This window comes from Sturnira hondurensis, unplaced genomic scaffold (assembly GCF_014824575.4).
Source record: "Sturnira hondurensis isolate 20B ecotype Veracruz unplaced genomic scaffold, ASM1482457v3 Scaffold0006413, whole genome shotgun sequence".
NCBI lineage: Eukaryota > Metazoa > Chordata > Mammalia > Chiroptera > Phyllostomidae > Sturnira > Sturnira hondurensis.
The window spans coordinates 35782367-35797473 of record NW_028079044.1 but is presented as its reverse complement, the minus strand read 5'-3'; the positions used below and the strand labels follow the sequence as shown (position 1 = coordinate 35797473).

General features: G+C 36.0%; 1 protein-coding gene across 3 annotated transcripts in view; it reads left to right on the top strand.

Annotated features, from left to right (window-relative positions):
• Positions 1-15107, top strand: part of CSMD3 (CUB and Sushi multiple domains 3) — a 935029-nt gene that overhangs the window by 101621 nt on the left and 818301 nt on the right. For all 3 annotated transcript variants that reach the window (XM_037048422.1, XM_037048421.1, XM_037048420.1), the window contains exon 2: positions 2834-3056. In XM_037048422.1, coding sequence (XP_036904317.1) covers positions 2834-3056 — 223 coding nt within the window. The remainder of the gene's footprint in view (positions 1-2833; positions 3057-15107) is intronic.

Below are 15107 nucleotides of genomic sequence, written 5' to 3'. Positions count from 1 at the left end.
TAACAATCACTAACCTTGTGAAGCATAAGTAAATGAGGGGTGATTTTGTTTTAGCTTTAAAAACTCTATTTACTTCTAATAGTTTGTGTTGGAAAAATGTACTTTACTATTATAAATAATGTGATGTTCATCAAACTTAGATATCGACAAAAATGAAAATGAAATGGAGAATACAGATAAGAATGTTTAAAATAGGTATAATTTCTAATTTGTCTGGAGAATTAAAAAAAGAAAATAATTGAAATTCATGAATCCGCAAGCCCTTGAGGAGATAGTGGACAAAGCTGAGCATGCTATCTTAGGACATATGTCCTTTTCCTGAAACTGTCAGCGCTATGAGGCTGGTGAGTTTATAAAACAGCCCAGAGATCAGTTTGTAGATGAAGGGATTCAGGCTTGCATTTAGTTATGAAGTTCAAATTGGAAGCTGTTCAGGCAGAAAACTAATAGAAATGGGTGATAGCTAATTAACCTAAGGCTTCAAAGTAATTGCTCTGTAAGAAGCAATTTAAAAGGGACCTTTCTCATTTTTTCACTTTGAAAATAATAAAATGCCTTCTTTGACACTTGGTGAATGAGTAAAAACATATGTACACACCAAAATATTGGTTTTTTAAATCTTCTACCTTATCCAACTTCTTAGTATGTTTTTAAAAAGGCAAAAGAATCCCAAGACCTGTGGTCCATATTATCCAGTGAATGTCCCAGGCTTAGGACTTTGCCATATTTGCGGTAATCCACTGAAGAAGTGGATTTCTTCAGTGACTAAGGTTAGGAGGATAAGGTTGGGGTGGTTAATTCGGTGCTAAGCCCTAGGCCTCACCAGCATTCAATACCGTCAGCTACTCAAAACACACAGCTTGGGGAAGAGGCTCCGCTAGCGAAGAAAAGGAGAGTGTAGAAATCATGTTCAACCTTGCAAATTGGTCTCTGTCTGCCACAGGCTGCAACTTTGGCTTCCCATCTTCCTTGCAGGGTTTTTCATACTTTCTGTTAGTTTTCTTTTTAAAATTAATTTATTGGCATCACCATGGTTAAGAAGATGCTATAGGTTTCGAGTGTACAATTCTATAATGGATCATCTGTATATGGCATTGTGTGCCCTCCACCCAAAGTCAAGTCTCCTTTCCTCACCATATATTTGACCCTCTTTGCCCTTTACTGCCCTCCACCCCTCCTTTCCCTCTGGTAACCACCACACCAATATCTGTGTCCGTGAGTTTTTGTTTATTTATTTTTCTTGTTTTTTTACCTGTTGATTCCTCCCGCTTTTATATCCCACATATGAGTGAAATCCTATGGCTTTTAACTTTTTCTGTCTGACTTATTTTGCTTAGCATGGTATTCTCCAGTCACCCATTTTATGGCTAATGGCAGTACTTTACCATTTCATAGTGCCGAGTAGTATTCTATCGCGTAAATGTGCCACACATACTCTTTACCCAATCGCCTCTCAGAGGGCACTTTTGTTGTTTCCATGTCTTCACATTTCTGAAAAAATACCCATACCTCTAATACATAAACTCATTCCTTCCGAGAGAGAGAAGCCCCCAATTTCCTGTGTTTTCTACATCTAGTTCCAAACACAGATACTTTGGACAGTATGGCATCCCATATTACCCAAATTAATTTCCTTTAGCCCAGGTTAGCTCGGTATCTCAGAATGACACCTGCCAGGCACTTGAGCTTCACGTGTGACCACAAATGGGAAAATAATATCTGGATGACGAGTTCTCCTCAGAACATCTGCAACCATGGCTGCTTCCAGATCCAAGCTTTAACAGCACATAGATTAGTTTGGGTGCATTCTAAGGACCACCTTCTCTGACCATTATACAAATCGCAGGGCTTTATATCACATGGCATGACTACAGCATACTAAATCAGTCTCTCCAGAAACATAGTCAGCCTGCTAGTTACTTCCCAGAGATACGCTCTCGGTGATACCAACCTCCTGTGGACCCAGTATGGAAGTTTTTAGGATGGTTGCTGTCAGCTGTCCAGAATTCAATTTTTGAAACTGCTTTCGTCCCAACCTGTTTTCACCTGTTGTAGTTCAATGAGGAATGTGTACATTTTGGACCAAAGTCTGTGGTTGACAATAGAGCAATGCCATTGATTGTTTTAGGTCTGAGTCTGCTAGAGTCAGGGTGGGTTGGACTGTCCTGAAGCACATTGACTGGTGCAGGTAGCAGTACCAATAAGAGTTATCATGCTTTACCAAAAAAAAAAATGGAGTTAAGTTTTTAAGATCCAAAATGCATACTAAACTCGTAATTTATTTACATTTTATTTTTCAATTACAGGCTACATTGAATATTATTTTATATTTTTTCAGGTGTACTTCCTAGTGCCTATACAATCATATACTTTACAATGTAGTCCTCTGATATTATTGACTATATTCCTTATGCTGTACTTTAATTCTCTGGGACTATTATGTGACTACCAATTTGTAGCTCTTAATCCCCTCAACTTTTCCAGCAATGTTGTTCAAGAGTATTTAAAATTAGATTGAAAACTACCCAGGAGCGTGATCATGTTTTAGAACTGTTTGTGTGTTGAATCATGTAATAGATGATGAATCAGAGACATGGGGGATTTCACATTATCTACTGATTTAAAATGATTAAACCCTGTATGTACAATACGCGACAAGTCCAGTATTTTGCCAGCTGTTTAATCTTTCTTAAAGATTAGATAATTTACCTATCTCTAACATTGTCATTTAGAAAATAATTTTACCCTGGGTCTTGTTAAACAATAGTACATCTTCTGGATTATTCTTATTTTATAGAGTGTTAATATGTATTTGTTTTTGTTGTTGTTGCAGGATTTATTTATACGTGTGGTGGAACTTTGAAAGGACTTAATGGCACTATAGAAAGCCCCGGTTTTCCATATGGATATCCAAATGGTGCAAACTGTACGTGGGTAATCATAGCAGAAGAACGAAACAGAATACAAATTGTTTTTCAGTCATTTGCTCTAGAAGAAGAATATGACTACTTATCCTTATATGATGGACATCCTCATCCGACGAACTTTAGAACAAGGTTAGTAGATTTTTGATGAAAGAATGGAGGAAACACATTTTATGACAAAAGCAGTTTTATCTCACAAAGGATGTATAACATTTGTGGTACCATTATAATAAAGTCATATACACCATTTATTATTTATTTGGAAATATAGTATCCTATGAACAAATTAGCTGTGTATCTTTGACTTTATAATACTAGTACATCAATATCTCACAAAAATGAATTTTAAATGAATTATGGCCTCTTTAGAGTGGTTAAAGATATCATTTAAAATATTTATCTCAAGGCTTCAATCTTTTTTTAATTGTTGTTGAATTACAGTTGTCCCCATTTCCCCCCATTACTTTCCCCTGACCTACCCACCCCCACCTCCCACATTCAATCCTCCCCCCACCATTGTCTTTTTGGAAAAGTTAATGCATACCATGTAATATGTCTTCGAGTGCTATGTACCAATTTTGATATACAACAATAGGCAAAAATAAACACATTTAAAATAAATTTTCATATGATGATAAAACATTATTTTTAGTTAATATATATCATTTATAAAATATAAATATCTGAAAAATAGAGTCTTTCATGTCAGCACCTGGGACATTCACATCCCTGCTCATATAAATGAAATTGTTTGTTTTTAAGCTAGTTGGTAAAACACATGCGAAATTAGCTGACAGTCTGTCTGCTATTTCAGTGGTTTTCTGAATTTCAGTTTGACAAAGAGGATATCTAAAAATAAATATTGTTGCTGTCTTACAAAAAAAATTTCTCCTAAATATAAATCAACTTTTATTCTTTAAGTTCAAAGTGCTATTATATATTTCACTTAGTTCTAAATTTTTGCCAATGTGTGGATATTTTTCTTTAACTTTACCTATTTTTCCAACTTCCAATTCAAAATATTCTAAACAGATAATTTGTAAGAAGTAAAAGCTCTTTTACATTCTTGGCCATGTTTCTTATTGGAATGGCAGTTAAAAATGCTTACATTATTGTTTCCAATGACATGTCTATGCAAAGATAAAGGTCACTAGAATGATTACAGGTGAGGTTCTGTTTTTCCATTTTTTCTCACGATACATTCAACACTTAATATTTCTATTTTTTTCTTTCTTTTACACTATTTAAGTCTTTCAATATCCATCCAATTAAAAATATACAGTATGGTTGACTTACCTGACAGTGTTATATTTATCATCATTCAACGTTGCCAATATTAAAAAGCTGAGTGCTGATGAACATTAGAATGGTTTTACTTTGGAGGCTATGCTGTCTTGGACACTACCTAGGAGTGGAATTCTGTGTTATGAGTCAGTATAATAAATATATATATGTAATATGAAACTCCCAAAAAGTTTTCCAAAATAGTCGCCCCATTTTATATTCTACCACAATACTACAAGAGTTCTCTGATTGCATCACAGCACTGTCAACACTTGAGGTTGTCCATCTTTATTGTGTTTTTACTTTGCATTTCACATTTCTGTGAATATTAAAATATTAAGCAGATTTTAAAAGTGCTATTAAAATTTATTGATATATCTCATGAAATGTGTGTTTAAATATTTTGCCTCCCTTTGAATTGGGTTGTTGGATGTGTCTTAATATTGAGATATGTGTCTTAATGCAATCTTTATGCCATTTTTTGACAAATATATACATTGTAAAGTTTTTCCAATCTATGATTTGCTTGTTTCATTTAATTACACTATCTTTTCATAAGCTTAAGTTTTAAGTTTTGACAAAGTTTAATTAATATTTTATTCTTAGTGCTTTGTATGTATTCTAAAACATATTTGCTTATCCAAAGATGGAAAAGATAGTGCCTGGATTTCTTCTGAAGCTTTAGAATGTTGGCCTTTATATTTAGGTTTATGACTGTTTTTGAAGGTGTGCAAGAGTTTAGATACATTTTATTTCATATGGGTATTATAGATAACAGGAATTAGAATGGACTGTGTTTTAAGGAATTGTAGCAATGATAACTTAAATAATAGGGCCCGGGTAGCTGCTTCTGGGCACAACAATAATTATGTATATTATAAGTCATTTTACCATATGACCTCACATTATAGTTACAACCTTATCAACAAAACAAACAAGCAAGCAAAATATAACAAGAGACATTGAAACTAAAAATTAAGAACAAACTGACAGTAACCAGAGGGAAGTGGGAGGAGATAATAAGGAAGAAAGGGGGAAGGGTTTTCAGGAACATGTATAGAGGACACATGTACAAAGCCAAAACCAAGGAGTCGGGGGTAGGATCAAGGGTGGGAAGTGGAGATGGGTGAGGTGAGGGGAGTGGTGGAGGAAATTGGAGACAACTGTACTTGAACAACAACAAAAAAATGTGAGAATAAATTACTATCTGATCAATTTAATTTTGCTAAAGAAGTTGTCAGTTTTTTAAAAATATCTGTGATAAAACTACATTTCATCCCTTTTGTTTTTATTAGATTTTCAATTATATTTTATTGATTATGCTATTACAGTTGTCCCACACTGCCTCAGGCAATCCTCACACTGTTTTTTTCTGTGCATGGATCATGTCAATAGGTTCTCTGGCTACTCCATTTCCTGTGTTGTACTTTCATTTACATGCCTATGGCTATTCTGTAACTATTTGTACTTGTTAATCTCCTTACCTCTTCACCCATTTCCCCAAACCCCTTCTCACCTGGCAACCACCAAAACACTTTTTATCCAGGATTGTCTCTGTTCTTCTTGTTGCTTAGTTTAGTTTTTAGAATCAATTATTGACAGATATGTAATTATTGCCATTTTATTGTTTATAGTTTTGATCTTCATTTTCTTAAGTAAGTCCCTTTAACATTTCATATAATGATGGCTTGATGATGATGTACTCCTTTAGTTTTTCTTGTCTTGGCAGCTCTTTATCTGCCCTTCAATTCTAAATGATAGATAGCTTTGCTGGTAGAACAATCTAGGATATAGGTTCCTGCCTTTCACAATTTTGAATATTTCTTGTCAATTCTTTTCAGCCAGCAAAAGATTTTTTTTTTGCGAAATCATAGACAGTCTTAAGGGAATTATCCTGTAGATAACTGTTTTTCTCTTGCTGCTTTTAAGAATTTCTCTTTCTCTTTAATTTTTGTTATTTTAATTTTGATATGTCTTGGAGTTGTATCGATCTTGTTTGGGACTCTCTGTGCTTCCTAGATTTGTATGTCTATTTCCTTTGTCAAATTAGGGAAGTTTTCTTTCATTATTCTTTCAAATAGATTTCTAATTTCTTTCTCTTTCTCATCTCCTTCTGGCATGCCTATGAAGCAAATGTTGGACCTCATTAAGTTGTCCCAGAGGCTGTTGATACTATCCCAATGTTTAAAATTCTGTCTTGTTCCTGTTCCTATTGGCTGTTGGTTTTTTTTTTTTTGTTTGTTTGTTTGTTTGTTTTTGCTTTCTTATGTTCCATATCATTGATTTGATGCTAGGCTTCATCCACTCTACTGTTGATTCCCTGTAAATTGTTCTTCATTTCAATTGGTGTATACTTCATTTCTTACTAGATCTTTTTTTACACTGTTGATGCCCTTACTAAATTCCTTGAACCTCCTTTTAATTAGTGTTTCAAACTCCTCACCTGATAGGTTGCATATCTCCATTTTGTTTAGTTCTTTTTCTGGAGTTTTGATGTGTTCTTTCATTTGGGCCATGTTTCTTTGTATCCTCATTAAGGTAGCCTCCCTGTGTTTGTTTCTATGTATTAGGTAGAGCTGCTCTGACTCTATGTCTTGGTAGTGTGGCTTAATGTAGTAGGTGTCATATAAGGCATGACCTGTCCTGTCACCCAAGCTGGGTACTTGAGGTGTGCCCCTCATGTGGGCTGAGTACACCCTCCTATTCTGGTTGATTTTGAATGCTGGATAGGTCAATAGGAGGGAGTTACCCAGGCCAGACAGTGTCAAGGACTGGCTGTGACCACTGACCACAAACCTCTGTCCTCCATGGAATATCAGCTGTGCAAGGGCATGGTGCTGGTGGTCCAACGTGGTCTGTAGCTGTCTATTGGTTGTGCAGGCTCTGGGGTTTCCTGGGTGGTGCAGGCCAAGGTCATCTCCCACCTGTGTTCTGCCTGGGGCCACCCTGCATGAGTTATAAAACAATCTGAGATGTCTGCTACTTGTGTTGGTCTTGGAGATTCCCAGGCAAAGCCAAACTGTGAATCTAGGCAGGCAGCTGCTATCCCAGGCCTGGGGCCACTTCGCAAGAGGACAGGGGATGGGGGCTCACTGAAGCTGTCTGTTGATTGTTTAAGAGGATTTAGGAAGTTGTAAAGCATGAGCCAAGATCAGCCATTCATATGGAAAAAGTACTGTTAACAGCTTGGGTGGGCTGCTAAGTTGGGTCAAACAGAATCTTCGGGGTGGACGAATAATATTAGCCAGGTTGATGGAGTCTCAGATATGGCACCTGCTTCCTGGCTTTGTGGCTCTATGGGAGGAGGGTTCCTATTTGGGAGAAAGCTTTCCCCCAGCTCTCACCTTAATGCCAGACCCTTCAGTTTCTCCATGTTTGCCACTGGTGCCTTTCAAGCTGCTACCCCAGTGCTGGTTCTCCAAGGGAGTGAATCTGAGTAAGTCTCTATGTGGGTTCTTTAAGAGGAACTGCTTAGGACTCCAGAAGTTTCTTCCATTAACTCAATCCCAGCTGGTTTTTGTAACCAAAGGTATGGGGACTTATCTTCCTGGTACCCTGGGCTGGGGGACCTGTTGGAGTACCCTGGGCTGGGGGACCTGTTGTAAGGCTGGGACTCCTCATTCCCAAAATATCCCTCCCTTTTATATATACCACACATGGATGTGGGACCAGACCATTCTGTGTCTCTTCCCTTCCTATCAATTTGGATGGATGTGTGTGTGTGTTTTTTTTTTAATTCAGTAGTGGTCAGACTTCCATTTAATTTGGTTTCTGGTGGTTCTAAGTGATGGTTGTCCTATATTTTAGTTTTAATTCTGATGTCATTGTGTGAGGAGGCAGGCCATGTTTACTTATGCTGCCATCTTCCCCTTTAGTTTTTTTACATTGTGATTGCCCATAATCTATTTACACCTTCTTGGTCATAGCTATAAAATATACTTCATTACTGTAGCTAAACTGTGCTTTTTTAAATCTGTTTATTGTTTGATTATTAATTATTTCATGTTTGTTTTTTCACTAGTGTGAAGGACAGATATAAAAGATGTAATAAATTCTTCCACAATATCTTGTTTATTTTATAAATTTGCTGAGTTCTTGACATTGCCATGGAATTCACATGCCTAAGGGACATCATCAAGGAACAGTAATTAGAATGAATAAACAACAATCTGTAGCTTGAATTCCCACTTGTGTAATTGGTAGACCTTGTCTTCAGAAAATGTTGGCAGTGTTCCCTTAAATGTGCTTGAGCAGCCACTGTGGTTCTCTTCTTACATAATTAGTCTTGTCTCCTTTCTTTTCTCCATTGCTCCCTGAATTTCCCATGCCTCTTCCTAATACCCATGCTAAAATCTCTCCTCAGTCTCATTGCTGCTCCTTTTGCTGAAGCACAATAGTAAAAAACACAATTTTACCTCCTTTCCTGTAGGTAAAATTTTGTAGTAGAAAAAGGCTTTCCCACAACAATTACTAGAAAATACCGAAATGCCTTGTTAGACCATAGAAGTAAATGCCATAGAGTCTACTTTGTATCAGCGCACCCTAATGATTTAATTCTGCTCCCAGAACCCCATGTCTATGCTGCCAGACAGGTGTGACTGAGAGTGATGTAACTCAATCTGCTGTCTGTGAAGACATCCCCTTTTAGAGTTAGAAATAGTCCCTATATCTTGATTACGCATGTTGTGTAATAAAATGTTTTGGAAATGCAGAGGCTGTAAATTCCTGACCCACTGGCAGGGATGTTTTGTGTGCGTGTGTGTAAATTACATATGTGACATTAATGATTGTTTGCTCAGTAAGAGAAATGATACCAGTTTTTCTTATCTAGGTATTATATTAATGACTTCCACCTAATGACAATGTGAATTTTGCTTACTGTTAATCCACCTTGATAATAAATAGCCTTGTATAGAATATATAGATTCCATACATCACAGAAATTAAGGGTAGAAATGAGTTTTACTGTGGACAAGCTTTAAAAGACATGTGGTTAGTACTCCTCTCCAACACTAAAGACTAAAGACTTGTATTGCTATGGGGAATGCAAATGAATTAGGGAAAAAAACACCAATTAAAACTTCAATTCACCATAGGCAATTAAATACTCCCCTCCTTATATTTCATTCTTTACTTTGTAGCATTCACATTAGTTATTGGATAGATCTCAAGAATGAGCTTTTAAAACTTTTTTGTCAACATAAAAGACTCTTTAAAATCTGAGTAAGGCAAGGATTGAAGAGTGTATGCAATCATTTATCATTTATACCAGGCAAGTTTCCAAAAGGAATTGAGGTGGGTTTTAAAACAGACTAAATTAAACCATTAAAGCAGAGATTAAAACATAAAACAAAAGATGTCAACAAACAACTCTAAACACTTTTTTATGATTAATATGTATTCAATCTAATATAGAAAATATATGAAACAGTTATGTCTATTACTCTGCTTTTGATATCCTAAGAGCAAACAATACATGGTATTAATAAATTACTTAGTAGAGATATTTCTTGTGCAAATCACTTACTCTCCATAAATGTTTATTTTTTCACTAGCACAGTGGCATAATCAGAGTGCCTGTTTGATAATCTCACACAGAGTAACTTGATGTTCTCATAAATATAAATGTTTTAGCAAAAGAAAATTTTATATACTAATCTCAAACTCTAAATGGAAATTTTAGATTGGATATTCCAGAATTTACTCCTTGTGATTTCTTTTCGCTTTGTTAATATATGATATTCTAAGGGAAACTACAGTTACTCTGTATCTGTTAAAAACTTACATTTTCTGCCCTGGCTGGTGTAGCTCAGTGGATTGAGCACAGGCCTATGAAGCAAAGGGTCACTTGGTTTGGTTCCAAGTCAGGGCACATGCCTGGGTTGCAGGCCAGGTCCCCAGTAGGGGACACATGAGAGGCAACCACACACTGATGTTTCTCTCCCACTCTTTCTAAAAATAAATAAAAATAAATAAAATATTTTGTAAAACTTACATTTTCTAATACACACTCTATGTCATGCTATTTATATAAAATTCTCACATCATTTCAGATATTATTCCCAATACTTTTAATATACAGATGAAAATTTCAACTTCAGAAATATCAATAATTTATCCAATGTCATGAAATTATATTTCTAAAACAGTGAATTTTGAATCTTAATAGGTTAATTGGTTATATTTATTTACATTTCTCCATTTTTTTGGAATGATGGATTAGAATATTTATTTTAAATTAGACAAACCCAGAATCAGATAACTTTTATTGACCACTTATTTTGTAAAGTCATTTTAGTAAATACAAATTTAAAGTTTGATAACATTAAAGGCACATATTTATATCAGAATCCTCTTTTAAAAAAAAATCACCCATTTGCTGTTATGACATGACATGCATCCAAATGCATATACAGTGTCATAAATATAATTGTGCAGTGGGGGCAGGCACAAGAGGGCAAAGGGGGATAAATGGTGATGCACTGAGACCTAAGTTTGGGTGCTAAACACAGTACAATGTACAGTTGCTGTATTATCAGATCGTACGCTTGAAACCTATAGAATTTCATTAACCAATGTCACCCCAATAAATTCAATAAAGTTTAAAAAAATAATTGTATGAAGCAGAACTAACTATTCTTTCATAAATGTTTAGGTTTGATATTCTTATGATAATTAGAAGTTATTGAATCCACTTAAAAAAGAACTACATGGCCCTGGCTGGCGTAGCTCAGTGGATTGAGCGCGGGCCTGTGAACCACATGATCGCAGTTCGATTCCCAGTCAGGGCACATGCTTGGGTTGCAGGCCAGTTCCCAGCCGGGGACTCATGAGGGGCAACCATACATTGATATTTCTCTCCTTCTCTCCTTCCCTTCCCCTCTAAAGATAAATAAATAAAATCTTTAAAAAAAAGAACTACATGTATCAGTGACAGTATATAATTTGGCCCAAAGTTCAGGAAGATGAAAAGAAATTAAATTTACGTTTCAAGAAACTTCAATAAAACTGTTTAATATAATGTTTCTCCCTAAATGTAGATTTAAAAACACTAATCTTGGAAAGTAGAAAGGATCATAAATTTGTACACATACCAAACATAAGGACTTTATAAAATCAGTGACACAGTATTATGTCAAAATACTGTTATCCTCAAATTATTTTAAAATCAATGCATTGTATTTGTATTATACCTTCCTTTAAAAATTCAAAATCAAGGTAAAATTGCAGAATACTCAAAACCAAGTGTGGAGGTGGAAGCAAGGGAGGGAGATGGGTTTGGCTGGGCTGGGGGTGGGTGGAATGGGGGGAAATGCAGGCAACTGTAATTGAACAACAGCAAAAAAAATTCAGAACACTGCTATATACAATGTGAAGCAAAAGTACATTTATAGTTGTGAGACCATAAAACACAGAGTTTAGTCCTATATTATTATTTAGTAATTACTGTATTATTGTCCATACAAACAACTGTAAACTTACTCTTGCCCCACCATGTACATGGCCCTCTGCTTGGTGGATAAAAGGACTAAAAATGCATAGGATATGTAAACTCCTTATAGCAGCAACCAATATATTAACAGCATTTTTTCAATGTATAAGAAAATTACAGCAATTTCATGCATTCATTTTAAAAATAGTATTTTCTATTGTAAAATGTCAAACTACATCTTGGTGAGACAGGATTTTTGGAAAATACTCAACCAGGTAGAAAAATAATATTAATATAACTGCCTTGTCACCAGGAATATTGGTGTACTGGAACTAATTCACCTTTTAGTGTGTCAAATATATTTTCATGCAAACTTCCTACATTCTCTTCACAATCTTGGAGGAATATTTTGCATATGAAATATGCAAATACATAACATACAGTTATTACTTTATTAGCATAAGCCCCAATAGGCCTACCATGTAACAAGGAGAATGCAAATGTTTCTTTCCTCTCCATCCAATCCCTGGCCTTACTCTGACCTCTCACCTGTAACAGACATTCCTATAATATAACCATTAATTCCTTTATTTTTTCAAAACAATATAGTTTAATCATACAGGTATTATCAGTAGAAACGTAAAGGTTAATTTTGGTTATCTATTGCTAAGTTTTATAAAATATGTATGACATTGTTATAGCTTTCTGGGGCTCAGTTCTTTGACTCAACATAATGTTTCTAGGAGCTGCATCTGATGTGGTACATTGCTGTACTTCTATTTTTGTTCATTGTTGGAAACCACTCTGCCTGGTTTAAGGAGTTGTAACTGCCCCCCATGGATAAGGCTGAGTGAGCGACCTCCAAAATGTGAGCCACTAAGGAGACAAAGCTTGTCTCTGGCAGCAACACTGATTCTGCTTCATCCCCTGCCCCTAGTGCTTAGTCGGTTAGTCAAAGACTGGTATGACTCCTTAGAGGAGGGGCAACCTAAGCCAGATAGGATCACTTGGGAGGCCATCAAGGAGGGACTGGCGGGGGGGGGGGCTGCAACAAAGAGGGAGTGATAGACCCTCACCCCCTGGCTATTCTGACATAGCCCAACTCCCCATTTCTGTCTGGGAAAAGCAATTCCTGGCTCTAATCCACTTAAGCCTAAAAACCTATGATGGGGAAGGTGGTGCAGCCCTTGCCGGCTCGAGCGGGATCTGGGGTGATCAGGCATAAGAGAGAGTTCCTAATGTCCTGTGAAGCCTGCTATGATAAGAGTGTTTTCATTCAAATGAAAAGGATCCAAACAGGAAATGAGTATGTCTCCCAAAGTTTTTGCAACCCCCTTACCTGACAGACACAGACTAAGCCCTGGGAATTCTTTGAAAGGTTATCTATTGTTTGATCCTTGCTGCCTGACATTGATTGATGAGGTTTACCTGTATTCCTGTGTGTTCCAAACCTAATAAAAGCTGTTGAAGAAGAGGTTCTTGGTCCTTCTCCTGTGAGAGATTGACCAGCTTTCCTCCCCAAGCAGATCATGTCTTGGTAGTTTTACTTTCATCTTTGGAGAACTGGGGGACTTGCAGGCAAAGTTGCCCCCACAGTTTATTTTAATTCAATCTATGGATCTACTATACTTCAATTATGAATACAATATGCATTGTCTGTTTCCTAAAAGGTAATCATTTGTGCTGTTTTCAGTTTTGCCTTCACAAAAATATAGCTATGAGTAAACTTGTATGTATTTTCCAGTAGAGAGTAAAAGAGAATCTATTAACTCTCAGATTAGAATGACTGATTCGATGTTTACAGAAAATGCAGTTGTTCAGATTTATATAATGCCAATTGTTTTCCAAGTTGTCATACCTCTTTACAATACCACCAACAATTTATAATGAGTTATTATTTTTAAATAATTTATTTATTTATTTTTAGAAAGAAGGGATGGGTGGAAGAGAGGGATAGAAACATCAGTGTGTGGTTAACTCCTCATGCACTGCCTACCTACCGGGGATCTGGCCCACAACTGGGCATGCGCCCTAAATGGGAGTCGAACCAGCAGCAACCCTTTGATTCACAGTCTGGTGTTCAGTCCACTGAGCCACACCAGCCAGAGCTATGATGAATTATTTTTAATATATAGTAACTTTTTGACAATCTACTGGGTGCAAAATGGTCTCATGGTTCAACTTTGTATTTTTCTAATTGTAATGAAGTTGAGCTTCTTTCCTCAGACCTTTGCCATAAAACTTGAAAGAATTCTACTTGTTTAAAAATATTTTGTGCATTTATTTGTAAGTTAAAAATAGGAAGAACCCACTACATCTTAATATAAAAAACATAGTCTTATTAAAATAATTATACATGCAAAACAAAAAACAAGGGGGAGTTTGGCACCTAAAAATAATTTTGCAAATATCTTTAATGTATGCCTTTCTAGAAGCGTGTCTACTCCAGCAGTACCACTGTGGGAAGACATTATTTTGATTTGAAATACATGATAATCTAACTTTACACAGATATGAATTTGGAAAAGGAGAGATTATTTAAAAAACTCTTTTAGACAATTGTGGATATTCTTCTTTGCTACCATATCAAAGTTTGACTAGTGGTAATTCCTTAAATGTTAGTAATAGTGTAGAATCTGTAACCGGGTCAAAGGACTTCTCATACTGTTACCTTAAATGTCAATGGTCACTGTTGCCCTTTGTTTTTTTTATAATTAGTGATTCAGTTTATTTATTTGTTTATTTAAATTTATTCGGATGACATTGGTTAATAAAATTAGATACATCTCAGGTATACAATTCTCCAATATATCAACTATATACTATACTGTGTGTTTACTACTCCAGTTCAACTCCCCTTCCATCACCATTTATTTCTCTTATTCCAATTTTTACTCCCCATCCTCTGGTAATTACCATGTTGTTGTCTGTGTTTAGTTGTTTTTTTTCCCCCTTAATGCCTTTACTTTTTTCACCTAGTCCCACAGCACCCCTCTGACAGCTGTTAGTCTGCACTCTATTTGTGAGTCTAATCTAAAGGGGATTATTTAAGAAAAATAAGAACAAGCCCTGGTTGGTGTAGCTCAGTGGATTGGGCATGGGCTTGTGAACCAGACGATCGGGGTTCGATTCCCAGTCAGGGCACATGCCTGGGTTGCAGGCCAGTTCCCAGTAGGGGCCAGTTCCCAGCAGGGGATGCACAAGAAGCAACCATACATTGATGTTTCTCTTCCTCTCTCCTTCCCTTCCCCTCTAAAGATAAATAAATACAATATTTTTTAAAAAAAGAACAAGAAGGAAGAGAAGTAGGAGAAAAAAATGGAAGAGGAGGAGGAGGAAGAAGAAAACTGAGGAACATAGTTAAAAGAATAAAATGTCAATAAATGTGCACCTATCAATAATCACGTTAAATGTAAATAGCTTAAATGCTTTAATCAAAAGACATAGGTTAGTTGAATGGATCAGAA